This window comes from Lithobates pipiens, unplaced genomic scaffold, assembly GCF_037356315.1.
Source record: "Lithobates pipiens isolate NorthernLeopardFrog02 unplaced genomic scaffold, aLitPip1_a1.2 Scaffold_18, whole genome shotgun sequence".
In the NCBI taxonomy this organism is placed as follows: Eukaryota; Metazoa; Chordata; class Amphibia; order Anura; family Ranidae; genus Lithobates; species Lithobates pipiens.
The window spans coordinates 638,471,584-638,484,275 of record NW_027507758.1 but is presented as its reverse complement, the minus strand read 5'-3'; the positions used below and the strand labels follow the sequence as shown (position 1 = coordinate 638,484,275).

The window sequence follows — 12,692 nt, the reverse complement described above, 5'->3', positions numbered from 1 at the left end:
TGAGTAGACCTAGAAGGGCTGAAAAAGGGAGAAACCAACAGTGTTAGTGGAACATCCCCTAATGTTCCACTGTCGTCGCCCCCCCCCCCCCCCCCCCGGCAAATAACCCAGGAAAAAAGTACCTGCTACGAGAGGGCTGGCCACTAGCAGGCAGTGAGGCATCCAAGGGATCCATCAGGGCTGGAATAAAACAGCCCCAATTAAACACAGAGAACAGCTAGGATAAGCAAAGATAAACTGACCTTTTCCCCATAGACACATACCTATTGCTGAAGAAATCAGGGCTCAGGAATGGCACTGCAGGCTTTACAAGCATCCCAAAAGCTCTGCAAGCTGTTCTCCGTTTTTAAAACCGCCGCCTTAATGACGTCATCAATTCCGCCAAAAAACGCTAGTGCGCATGTGCGAAGCCCGCAACGCGCATGCGCGAACCAAGCCTTCTCCTCGCGCATGCGCAGAACGACCGAGCAGCGAACGAGGAAGTAGCTGGGCGGCTGGAACGCAAGGAAACCAGCCGCCCAGCTTGCCAGATACACCGCAGAAACGATGTATGAGGGAAAAAGAGACACAGAGCAAAGACAAAAAAAAACACACAGAAAAAACGACATAGAATGGCTGCCATGGACAACATAAAGCTCACCACTCCTGTACACGGACACCAGCCGAGGTAGGTCCCCAAACACATGCCGGACTTCTGGGGGGGGGGGCGATAGTCACCCACTAGTAGCTAGGCTCACGACTAACACGCGGTTTCACCTGTCAGTGACCAGGCATAGGATAATAAAAACAGTGTAGCGCTTCAATGATAGTGAACGTGATCAACATAAAAAACAATAATATGTCAAAAATCACATAAATATAAATGCCTAGAGAAAAGTCCAACATTGGGCGCTCATTCCACTATGTAGCTGGCATGGGGGTGACCGGACCGTCACAGAGAAAGAAGGTAAAACACTAGGCGAATGTATTCATATGGATCTGCTTGACTGTAAACATCAGTAAAGAGTGGATAAATACTTCTTACCGGAACAGTTGGACTCACGCAGTCATATGACGGTTGAGTCTAGAAAGCTTGAGGTCACAATCTGGGACCAAGGGGTATAAGGAGGGAGATCCGTTGAGCTGGTGGTGGAGCTCCAGGCGGTTGTAGGCCCAATAGTGGATCTTTACAGATGGAACATCAAGGTAGTCAAACTCAGACGCAGCCTGTTGTACCAATACTCCAATCTCCCCCGAATGGGGAGGGAAGTGATGTGAAGGTTTAAACCAAAGGAACAGAAAAAATGAAAAAGAGAAAAAGGCTCCACATGGTGCGGGTCAAACGATATAAAAAAGTTGATTTATTGAAGTCAAAAGGTAATTAATGACTTGGTGATCACATAAAAAATATAAAATGAAATTAAAAGCAATGTGGGGTGCCAACAGGTTGGCACCCCACATTGCTTTTAATTTCATTTTATATTTTTTATGTGATCACCAAGTCATTAATTACCTTTTGACTTCAATAAATCAACTTTTTTATATCGTTTGACCCGCACCATGTGGAGCCTTTTTCTCTTTTTCATTTTTTCTGTTCCTTTGGTTTAAACCTTCACATCACTTCCCTCCCCATTCGGGGGAGATTGGAGTATTGGTACAACAGGCTGCGTCTGAGTTTGACTACCTTGATGTTCCATCTGTAAAGATCCACTATTGGGCCTACAACCGCCTGGAGCTCCACCACCAGCTCAACGGATCTCCCTCCTTATACCCCTTGGTCCCAGATTGTGACCTCAAGCTTTCTAGACTCAACCGTCATATGACTGCGTGAGTCCAACTGTTCCGGTAAGAAGTATTTATCCACTCTTTACTGATGTTTACAGTCAAGCAGATCCATATGAATACATTCGCCTAGTGTTTTACCTTCTTTCTCTGTGACGGTCCGGTCACCCCCATGCCAGCTACATAGTGGAATGAGCGCCCAATGTTGGACTTTTCTCTAGGCATTTATATTTATGTGATTTTTGACATATTATTGTTTTTTATGTTGATCACGTTCACTATCATTGAAGCGCTACACTGTTTTTATTATCCTATTTGTTGAACTTTGTTTGTTTCTGGTGTTGGCTGCTCTTCTGGCTATTGTGGCCATTCTTCACTTATATCAAATCACAGCGCAGTGTTTTTCTTTTTAATTGTATTTTTCCGAGTGACCAGGCATACACCTCTTCAGCGCCTCTTCCATATGCCCCTTTTCCATACTCCGCTAGTAGCTAGAGCTTATTGGAAATATGCGACTCCAAGTCGCTCGGCCGGTCCGCATCGCAGAAAAAAATGCAAGTCTTCAGGGTAAAAAGACACATGCTAGGTCCTATGGAGGAGGACAAAAAAAGAACACGGCCTCTGGCAGGGAGCAAAGATTTATGGGAGTATCATCCTATAGGGTAATGGAGGCGGGGCTAAACCCACACGTTGGCTGCCATGGAGTCTGTCAGGAAAGTTCCATTATTGATGTCGACAGAAACACTCCTAGATATTTCAATCCTCTCTTCCTCCATTTAAAAGGGTGTACGATTTTAAAAAGGTCCCTACCTTCATCTGAAGGAACCGAGATATCTAATATCTCAGTCTTCTCCATATTTATCTTGAGGTTTGAGAAACTCCTGTAATTATTTAATTCTGTCAAAACCTCCGGGAGTGTTTTTTTGGGATACATTATGTATAACATAACGTCATCCGCAAAACGCGGATATCTTATGTTCCTGTCCCGCAACTTCTATACCCATGATTTTTTTATTAGCTCTTATAGAGGCTAAGAGGGGCTCCAAAGAGAGCACATAAAGTAAGGGCGAAAGTGGGCAACCCTGTCCTGTAACATTAAACAAATGAAAGGACTCGGATAGACTTCCGTTAACTTGAATTTTTGCCATAGGATTTGAGTACAAAGCCTCTAATCCATCTCAGCATTCGTGGGCCCATACCGAATCTATGTAATGTTCGTAACATAAAATCCCAATCTAATCTATCAAAGGCCTTTTTCGGCGTCTATTGATAGAAAAAGAGCAGGTTTTTCCCCCTTTTTTGCAACATGCATCAATAAAGTTGTTCTTAATACGTTATCTCTTGCCTCCCTCCCATGGACAAAACTCGCTCGATCATTCTCAATATAATACAGGCATTAGTGGTCTCAAACTTTCGGCCAAAATCTGGGCGTATATTTTAACATCCTCATTAATCAAGGATATTGGCCTAAAGCAGTGATGGCGAACCTTGGCACCCCAGATGTTTTGGAACTATATTTCCCATGATGCTCTACTACACTGTAGAGTGGATAAGCATCATGGGAAATGTAGTTCCAAAACATCTGGGGTGCCAAGGTTCGCCATCACTGGCCTAAAGCTTAAGCACAATGCTGGATCCTTTCCTTCCTTACATAGAAGTGAAATGTATGTCCCTAGTACTCCTTGACAAATTTTCAGACCTTATCTGATGGAATTCATATATAAAAGTGGAAAAAAGGGGTCAGGATATCTATAAACTTTTTAAAGTATAAAGAAGTGTATCCATCCGGACCTGGACTTTTACCCACCTTACTTTTTCTAATTGCTTGCTCGATTTCATCTCTGGAGATATCTTTTTCCAATTTACTTGAATCCTCCTCCGATATTTCCTGCGGCTTAATCTTCCGTAAATACTGGTCTATTTTATTCCCTCTATTTTGTCTATCTTCAAGGTTTTAATTCAGTATTTACTTTATATAGTGATTGATAATACTCCAACATTTTTTTTACTTATATCCCTAGTAGAGTATTTCATCTCTCCTTTTTTTTTATCTTTCATTTTTGCAATATAGTTTAGGTTCCTTCGAGGTTTAATCACCCCGCCAACATTTTCCCAGGTCTGTTACCAAGTTCACACTGTCTTGTAGCTGTTCTAATAAATGCAAGTTTAGTTTCTTGTTCCAACAAGTCCCTCAGTGCCTCTCATTTTCCTATCAAATCCTTCTTTACTTTATGGTCAATACAATTTTTATGTACATGCCCCAAATCCTGAATCTCTTGTAAAAGAGATTGTTTATGAGCTGTCCATATTTTTTTTTCCTCTTAACTCCTTCTATTAATCTTCCTCGTATGAATACCTTATGTGTTTCCCATAGAATAGTTGGATCGATATTCTCTACATTATTCTCTTCAAAGAACAATTTTATATCCCTTTCCAGATCCTCCACTATGCCCTGATCATATAGAAATGATCCTCCAGGTTCTGTGCCTATCTGGTATATTTTTCAGATCCAAATGTACCACTGACCCCCGAAGGAGCGGCTGGTTTTCTTGGGCTTACCGTTTACCTCCTCTGCCTTGTAGCTCGTCGTTCTTGTCTAGGGGTTCCCGAGGTTGATGGCCCAGTAACTGCAGAGACCGACACTTGAATTCCTTTAGGAATTTTTATTTGCTTAAAACGTTGAACAGAAACTCAGTCTCTCAGTTGGGAATAGAGGGTATAGGAATGGAAGCTCAGGCACTTTGAAAACTACTGACACTTAATAAATGTCGCTCTCTAGGTAATCCAGGGAGTAGCCACTCGCAACTGGATATTTCCGTTGTCGGATAAGTCCTGGTTTTAGTAACTTACATCCTACACATGAATCAAACTTAGCAAAGTCTCTGCCACAGACTTGGTTGCAAACTTTTAGATGAACACAAAGTCTCTCACAGGAACTTAGTTGTAACAGAAGGATAGGAATAGGAACTTTCTTGTGGTACCAGTATCTTGCAGCCGGTCCGGCGATACCGTAAGAAACGTGGATTCAATTAGTGTCCATACAGCTCAGCATCCAGGTTCTTACCGAGCAGCCAGCCTCGAGCGTGGCCCTCTTCCGAAGAGTCCTCCCCTGGTTGCATGACGAGTTGTTGGGCCTCTCCAAAAGACGGCACCGGACCACTTTATAATCCTCCTTCCAGTTACTGTGCCTCAGACTAGCCAGTTCCGAGACTTGGAAACAGATGGATCCGCACCCCAGGCCATGAGGGCTTCTGGGGGCTGGTCAGGAGGACCAGGACCATGGAGTCAGAACATACTTCTGGACCGAAACCCAGAACCACGTGACTTCAGCACCTTAAGTACTCTCTCCGGGAATAAACAGCGAGACAAAGCACCCACTGATTGGCTCCGAGAGAGAGATTGGTACCAAATGCGTCCAACCAGACTGCGTTCCAATGTCTGTCAAAGGTGATACATGCACCTATGACCAGGTAGAACATTAGTAAAGCCCAGCCAAACTGATGCCAAAACCACAATTTAAAGCAATTAACCCCAAGACTCAACTATAGTCTTGGGAAAAAACTGAATTTACAGACATAGTGGGTACTCTTCAGGAGTACCGGCGCTACACAAATTAACAATGACCGGGGCATGATCCGACAGGGTGACCGATTTCACCTCTGCCTTTAATAACCCCTCTAATAATTGGTGGTCCAGAAAAACAAAATTGATTCTCGAATATGAGGAATGTATATGAGAATAGTACGTATAGTCCCTAGCTTTAGGATGCATGATTCTCCAGGCCCCCACAAGCTGCTGTTGATGTAGCTTTTGTTTTACTGCCTTAAGGTGTTTGCCCTCTGAACATAGGGAGAAAGGTTGGGTATCCAGGGTTGGATTGAGCACAACATCTTGTGCTCGATCCAACTGAGGTTTCCACTCTGAATATTTAATAAATCATCATCATTGTATCAAACAAGCTTGTGTATAAATCACAACTACCGAGGATTATTATTCATCTACCTGATGATGGTGAGGGATGGTGTGATCTTCCTTTGTGGAATCCCGGGAATACAGAGGACGGGGACCTCCATCTGGTGGGTTCATGTAGCTGGATGACTCCACCATGGTGTCCTGGTACAGATCTTTGTGTTCTTTTAGAAACTCCTCCAACACCCCATCCTCATCATCCTCCTCTTTTATCTCAACTTTAGAATCTCTCAGGTTTCCACTCTGAATATATAATAAAAATGACATCGATGGTAACAATGCAGATAATGTACAGATCCTAATGATACTATCAGTGATTGTTCCTCATCTACCTGATGATGGTGGGGGATGGTGTGACCTTCCTGTGTGGAATCCCGGGAATACAGAGGACGGGGACATCTCTCTGGTGGGTTCCCATTACTGGATCCATCTGTAGGAAACACACACACTGACTGAATACATTGTTTCTATGTGTTTATCAGATGATGGGGGATCTAGGTGGAGCCTCCGTACTGCTCTCTCCTTTACAATAAAGTCTCCTCTTACCCGGTGATGTGAGGGGCGGCTGATTGTCCATCATGACGTCCTTGTAGAGATCCTTGTGTCCTTCTAAATACTCCCACTCCTCCATGGAGAAATAGACAGTGACATCCTGACACCTTATAGGAACCTGACACACACAATGATACAGTCACCATCCAGACACATCCCTTGTCTGTTACTGGATAATGTCCCAGAATTCCCAGAATCCTCCTCACCTCTCCTCCATCATCTCTCTGGTGACTTCTAGAATCTTCTTTGTATTTCTCTATTCTATCAGGGAGGGAGGTGGAGGCAATGTGATGGTCATATGATCTCCAGACTTCACAGGAGGAAAACTCTAGATCTGAACACAAATAGAAAAATCAAATGATATTCCCAGAATCCTCCTCACCTCTCCATTTTATTAAAGCCCCACTTCAGACTGAGGTATAATTTACCCACACAGGACCCCCACACTATGCAGGGAAAAAGCTTGTTGCAGGCATTCTGATGTCATTACATACAATGCAGGACCAACAGCCCCATTTTGCTAGTGAGGATACCAAGGGTCCGCCCACATCCTAAGAGCATCAGAAAAAGAAAAGCCATATGGTGGGACATTGGGAGGAGCTGTGAGGTCAGTGTGATGTCATAGGACATATAGACTCTGGATGGAGGGACATTGGGAGGGGGAGCTGTGAGGTCAGTGTGATGTCATAGGACATATAGACTCTGGATGGAGGGACATTGGGAGGGGGAGCTGTGAGGTCAGTGTGATGTCATAGGACATATAGACTCTGGATGGAGGGACATTGGGAGGAGGAGCTGTGAGGTCAGTGTGATGTCATAGGACATATAGACTCTGGATGGAGGGACATTGGGAGGGGGAGCTGTGAGGTCAGTGTGATGTCATAGGACATATAGACTCTGGATGGAGGGACATTGGGAGGGGGAGCTGTGAGGTCAGTGTGATGTCATAGGACATATAGACTCTGGATGGAGGGACATTGGGAGGAGGAGCTGTGAGGTCAGTGTGATGTCATAGGACATATAGACTCTGGATGGAGGGACATTTGGATGGAGAAATGAGGGGTCCTCTATATGAGGCTCCTGTGAAAACCAAATCATTGTTCCTGGGTGTGTCCTTCCTCTCCTAAACTGAAGAGTGAACTTTGACCTTTACCATACAGAAATCTGTCAGGAATGTGTGAAAGTAAGCTCTCATGTGATCAGGTGACGTGCGGAGGAACGGAGTGTAAATAGCAGACAATTTTCTCCAGAGCTCCTAATGGTGGGGATGGATTTTGCTGAGTGCTGGTACCAAGTTTCCACCCCCCAGGATCACTGCAGGTGTGGAGAAAAGCTGTGTAAGAGGATATGGAGGAGAGATGAGGAGGAGATCCAGGAATCAGGATAAAGGTCAGGACAAGCAACAGACGAGCGCATCCAAGAGATGAAGCCGGGGTCACTACACAGAAAATCAATCCAAGGAAACAACAGGCAGGACGAGGAATAGCAAGAAGGAGCTCAGAGACAAATGAGAATATTGCTCAGCCAATGGGAGATGATCTCAGCATGACTTACATAATGAAGGAGATGAGGGGGAGGGGAGGAAGTCACTTATGGTGACCATAGAGACATGGAAATTCAGCTGGTTCAGCAGGGATCGGTCACATTTCCATCCATGTGTGGTCACTGCCGGATAAAAGTCACTCCATCAGCGGCTGCAGCCAATAGCATCATCACTGATCTGTGTATTCTGAGAGCGGAGGAGCGCCCCCCATTGTCAGAATACAATAGTGCAGCGGGGAGGATTCCCCCATCGCCCTCCAATGTGTGGATGGGGGAATCACTTCAGTTTTTTCCTCTCATCCCGCTGGATGAACGATAAAACTGAACCATGTATGGCCAGATTTGGAAGGAAGATATATTCATCATCAACTGATCCCCCTGAAGGGGTTAATCTACATATTACCTCCTCTGCCGCCAGATCCAGCAATGTCTTCTCTTACAAATGGAACTTCTTTCTTGTACCTGACATCACTTCCTGTCTTCCATAGAGACTTCCTGTCTGTCTTCCATAGAGACTTCCGGTCTGGGTAGAGGTGAGATCACCATCTTGTGGAGATCAGAGGAACTGCAGCTCCGAGAAACATCTCGTAGTGTGAACATGGTGTTTCATCAGATTCAGTAGGCAGTCAGAATGTGTAACAGAAGTGACGTTCCGTCTTGCTACACCCTGCACTCGTCCACAGTAAGGATACACTGAGAAGGCGGTGTAGTGTCACAGTTTGCTGCCTATCACAGGATGGTGCGGAAGTGACGTTGTTGCGTACTGCGCATGCGCGATGCGTTCCAAACGCTCGCGCCGTGCGTTCCAACATAGTTTCGGCAATACAGTTCAGCGAAACCATCACATAATGTTACGGAAGTGATGTTACACACAACACAAACACGGGCCACGTTGTTGCGTACTGCGCATGCGCGATGCGTTCCAAACACTTGCGCCGTGCGTTCCAACATAGTTTCGGCAATACAGTTCAGCGTAACCATCACATAATGTTACGGAAGTGTTCGTTACAACACTAATACTTCCCTTGTTACCTAGTAGGTTTTGCATTGCTGGGACTTGTAGTGCCTATCCTGAGCTACATGCTTCAATGTTCAGTGTCCTCATCCCTATCCCCATGCTTCAATGTTCAGTGTCCATCCTTATCCCCGTGCTTCAATGTTCAGTGTCCTCATCCTTATCCCCGAGCTTCAATGTTCAGTGTCCTCATCCTTATCCCTGTGCTTCAATGTTCAGTGTCCTCATCCCTATCCCCATGCTTCAATGTTCAGTGTCCTCATCCCTATCCGCGAGCTTCAATGTTCAGTGTCCTCATCCTTATCCCTGTGCTTCAATGTTCAGTGTCCTCATCCCTATCCCCATGCTTCAATGTTCAGTGTCCTCATCCCTATCCGCAAGCTTCAATGTTCAGTGTCCTCATCCTTATCCCTGTGCTTCAATGTTCAGTGTCCTCATCCCTATCCGCAAGCTTTAAATGTTCAGTGTCCTCATCCTTATCCCTGTGCTTCAATGTTCAGTGTCCTCATCCTTATCCCTGAGCTTCAATGTTCAGTGTCCTCATCCCTATCCCCCTGCTTCAATGTTCAGTGTCCTCATCCCTATCCGCGAGCTTCAATGTTCAGTGTCCTCATCCTTATCCCTGAGCTTCAATGTTCAGTGTCCTCATCCCTATCCCCCTGCTTCAATGTTCAGTGTCCTCATCCCTATCCGCGAGCTTCAATGTTCAGTGTCCTCATCCTTATCCCCCTGCTTCAATGTTCAGGGTCCTCATCCTTATCCCCGAGCTTCAATGTTCAGTGTCCTCATCCCTATCCCCCTGCTTCAATGTTCAGTGTCCTCATCCCTATCCGCGAGCTTCAATGTTCAGTGTCCTCATCCTTATCCCCCTGCTTCGATGAGGACACTGAACATCGAAGCATGGGGATAAGGATGAGGACACTGAACATTGAAGCTTGCGGATAGGGATGAGGACACTGAACATTGAAGCACAGGGATAAGGATGGACACTGAACATTGAAGCTCGGGGATAGGGATGAGGACACTGAACATTGAAGCTCGGGGATAGGGATGAGGACACTGAACATTGAAGCTCGGGGATAGGGATGAGGACACTGAACATTGAAGCAGGGGGATAGGGATGAGGACACTGAACATTGAAGCTCGGGGATAAGGATGAGGACACTGAACATTGAAGCTCGGGGATAGGGATGAGGACACTGAACATTGAAGCTCGGGGATAGGGATGAGGACACTGAACATTGAAGCATGGGGATAGGGATGAGGACACTGAACATTGAAGCATGTAGCTCAGGATAGGCACTACAAGTCCCAGCAATGCAAAACCTACTAGGTAACAAGGGAAGTATTAGTGTTGTAACGAACGGCCCAGTGTTTGTGTTGTGTGTAACATCACTTCCGTAACATTATGTGATGGTTTCGCTGAACTGTATTGCCGAAACTATGTTGGAACGCACGGCGTGAGTGTTTGGAACGCATCGCGCATGCGCAGTACGCAACAACGTGGCCCGTGTTTGTGTTGTGTGTAACATCACTTCCGTAACATTATGTGATGGTTTCGCTGAACTGTATTGCCGAAACTATGTTGGAACGCACGGCGCGAGCGTTTGGAACGCATCGCGCATGCGCAGTACGCAACAACGTCACTTCCGCACCATCCTGTGATAGGCAGCAAACTGTGACACTACAGCGGCAAGCGGACATCTTGTTACACCCACCGGAGTCTGGCATTTCACACTTATTTTTATCAATAAACAGAGCTTATATAGTAAAATACAGTATTTGGAAAACCATATGACTGTTTTGATGTTGAATTGTAAAATCAGTGTTGTTCTGTCAGATCAGCAAACCTGTGAGATAAGCAGGCTCACCGCTGCTTTTTACAATGTAACATCAAAACAGTCAGACGGATTTAAAAACACTGAATGTCACTATATAAGCTCCATTTAGTGGTTAAAATAAGTGTGAAATGCCAAACTTTAATGAGTGTAACAAGATGTTCGCTTGTCCCCTTCTCACTGTATCCTTACTGCGGAAGAATGTGGGGTGTAGCAAGATGGCGACGATGGAACGTCACTTACAAATTAGGTTGCCGAATGTGACGAAACAGCAGCTTTGTGCTGTGTGTGTATGTACTGTATATCCTTATAGATGGGTCATCTCCACTCACACCAAGGGGGATAGAAATATATTACTGCTCGGGGGGGGGGACATTTTGGCCCCTTTGATTTTGCAGTAAAATTGATGTCAGATTTAGTCATGTAGAACATCTGTTATATGGATACAAAGAACCCCAGCCGAGAGTAAAGGGTGGAAATGGCTCCTGATCCCCAGATTTGGGCAATTATGTCCCCAATATAAATAGAATAAAACCCGCGCTATGTGTAACAACTCAAATACCTACAGAAATAACTTATACCGGACTGCTGCTGTAACAAAGGTAAGTGTTCCCTTTATCAACTAGAAGAGCATTATGTGTCACAGCGCTGTCCTATTGTGTGTGCACATAAATCATCACAAATACACTACAATATGTGGAGACATTCATATATAAAGTGCTAGGGGCTCAATAATATTATCTGCAGATCCACTGCTTCCACTTTACACCTACTTCATTGGTCTTATAATATTTGCTGCTATATTAATGTAGCGGCCATAACCCTTGGCAGGGCAGCCTTAACTGTTTAGGCTTACCGGTTACCTCTGCTTGGCTTGTTCTTCCACATCTAGGGGTTCCCAGGGTTGATACCCAACAACTTTGGATGCTGACACCAATAAAATCCTTTTGAAAGGTTTTATTTTGCAGGGGTAACATCCAACAACACAGTCTCGTATAGGAACAGAGGGCAAGGGTGAAGAAACTCAGGCACTTTGAACTGCAGACATAACAAAGTCTCTAGTACCGTCCAGAGAGTAGCCACTCACAGCTGGGCGCTTCAAGGTTGAATAAATCTTTAACCGGAGATTATGGCAGTCAGCACTTTGATTCAGAACTTGAGAAAACTCTGACCTTGAACAAGTTGTAACTGAAAGGGAACAGGAACCTTTTTCCTCAGTACCTGGAATGTTCTCTGTCATCTTGATAGTACTGGAAAAAGTGTGAATTTGTCAATGTCCTTCCCAATTCAGTAACCAGGCACTTCTCAGGATGGCATCTTGTTGGCCCTCCTCCGAAGAGTCCTCCCCCAGTCCCTTTCACAAGCTGTGGTGCCGCTCCAAGCCGAGAGCACCTTCCTTAGTAACTGCACCTCGGACCAGCCGGTTCCGAGACTCTGGAACAGACAGATCCCTACCCCAGACCAGGCGGGTCTATTGGAGGTAACCAACAGAACCAACAGAAGCATGTTGCGGAGCGTCGAACCCTCCGTGACCAGGACCCCTCGCGGGGCTACCCCGGTCCAGGAAACAGGAACAGGCCGCTATGGCCTCACGAACGAACCTCCCATAACACGTGACCTCAACATCTTAAGTACCCTTCCCCAGACTACTCAGCGGGGCCCGGCACACCCACTGATTGGCTCAGAGGAAGCTGATACCCAAAATGTCCAACCAGGCCTGGTTCTGGCCTGTTATGTGCACCTCACCACACACATGGCCAAGCAGAACTCGAAGCCCTTGTACACAAGATCGGAGATTCCGATGGAATGTGTCCGATCGGAGCATTTTGTCGGATATTCCGACTGTGTGTGGTCTGCATCGGACTGTTTCCGTCTGAATATCCGTCGGACCAAATTTTCCAACTTGCCGGAAATATTTTCCGACAAAAAGCTCCGATCGTACATTCTCCGATCATGTGTAGAGAATTCCGATCGGACAAAGTGCCACGCATGCTCAGATCAAATTCCTACATCAA

General features: G+C 45.4%; 1 protein-coding gene across 1 annotated transcript in view; it reads right to left on the bottom strand.

Annotated features, from left to right (window-relative positions):
• Window positions 1–12,692, bottom strand: part of LOC143986898 (uncharacterized) — a 1,277,526-nt gene that overhangs the window by 319,594 nt on the left and 945,240 nt on the right. Inside the window, 1 exon segment of the mRNA XM_077485305.1 lies at window positions 5,764–5,973. Coding sequence (XP_077341431.1) covers window positions 5,764–5,973 — 210 coding nt within the window.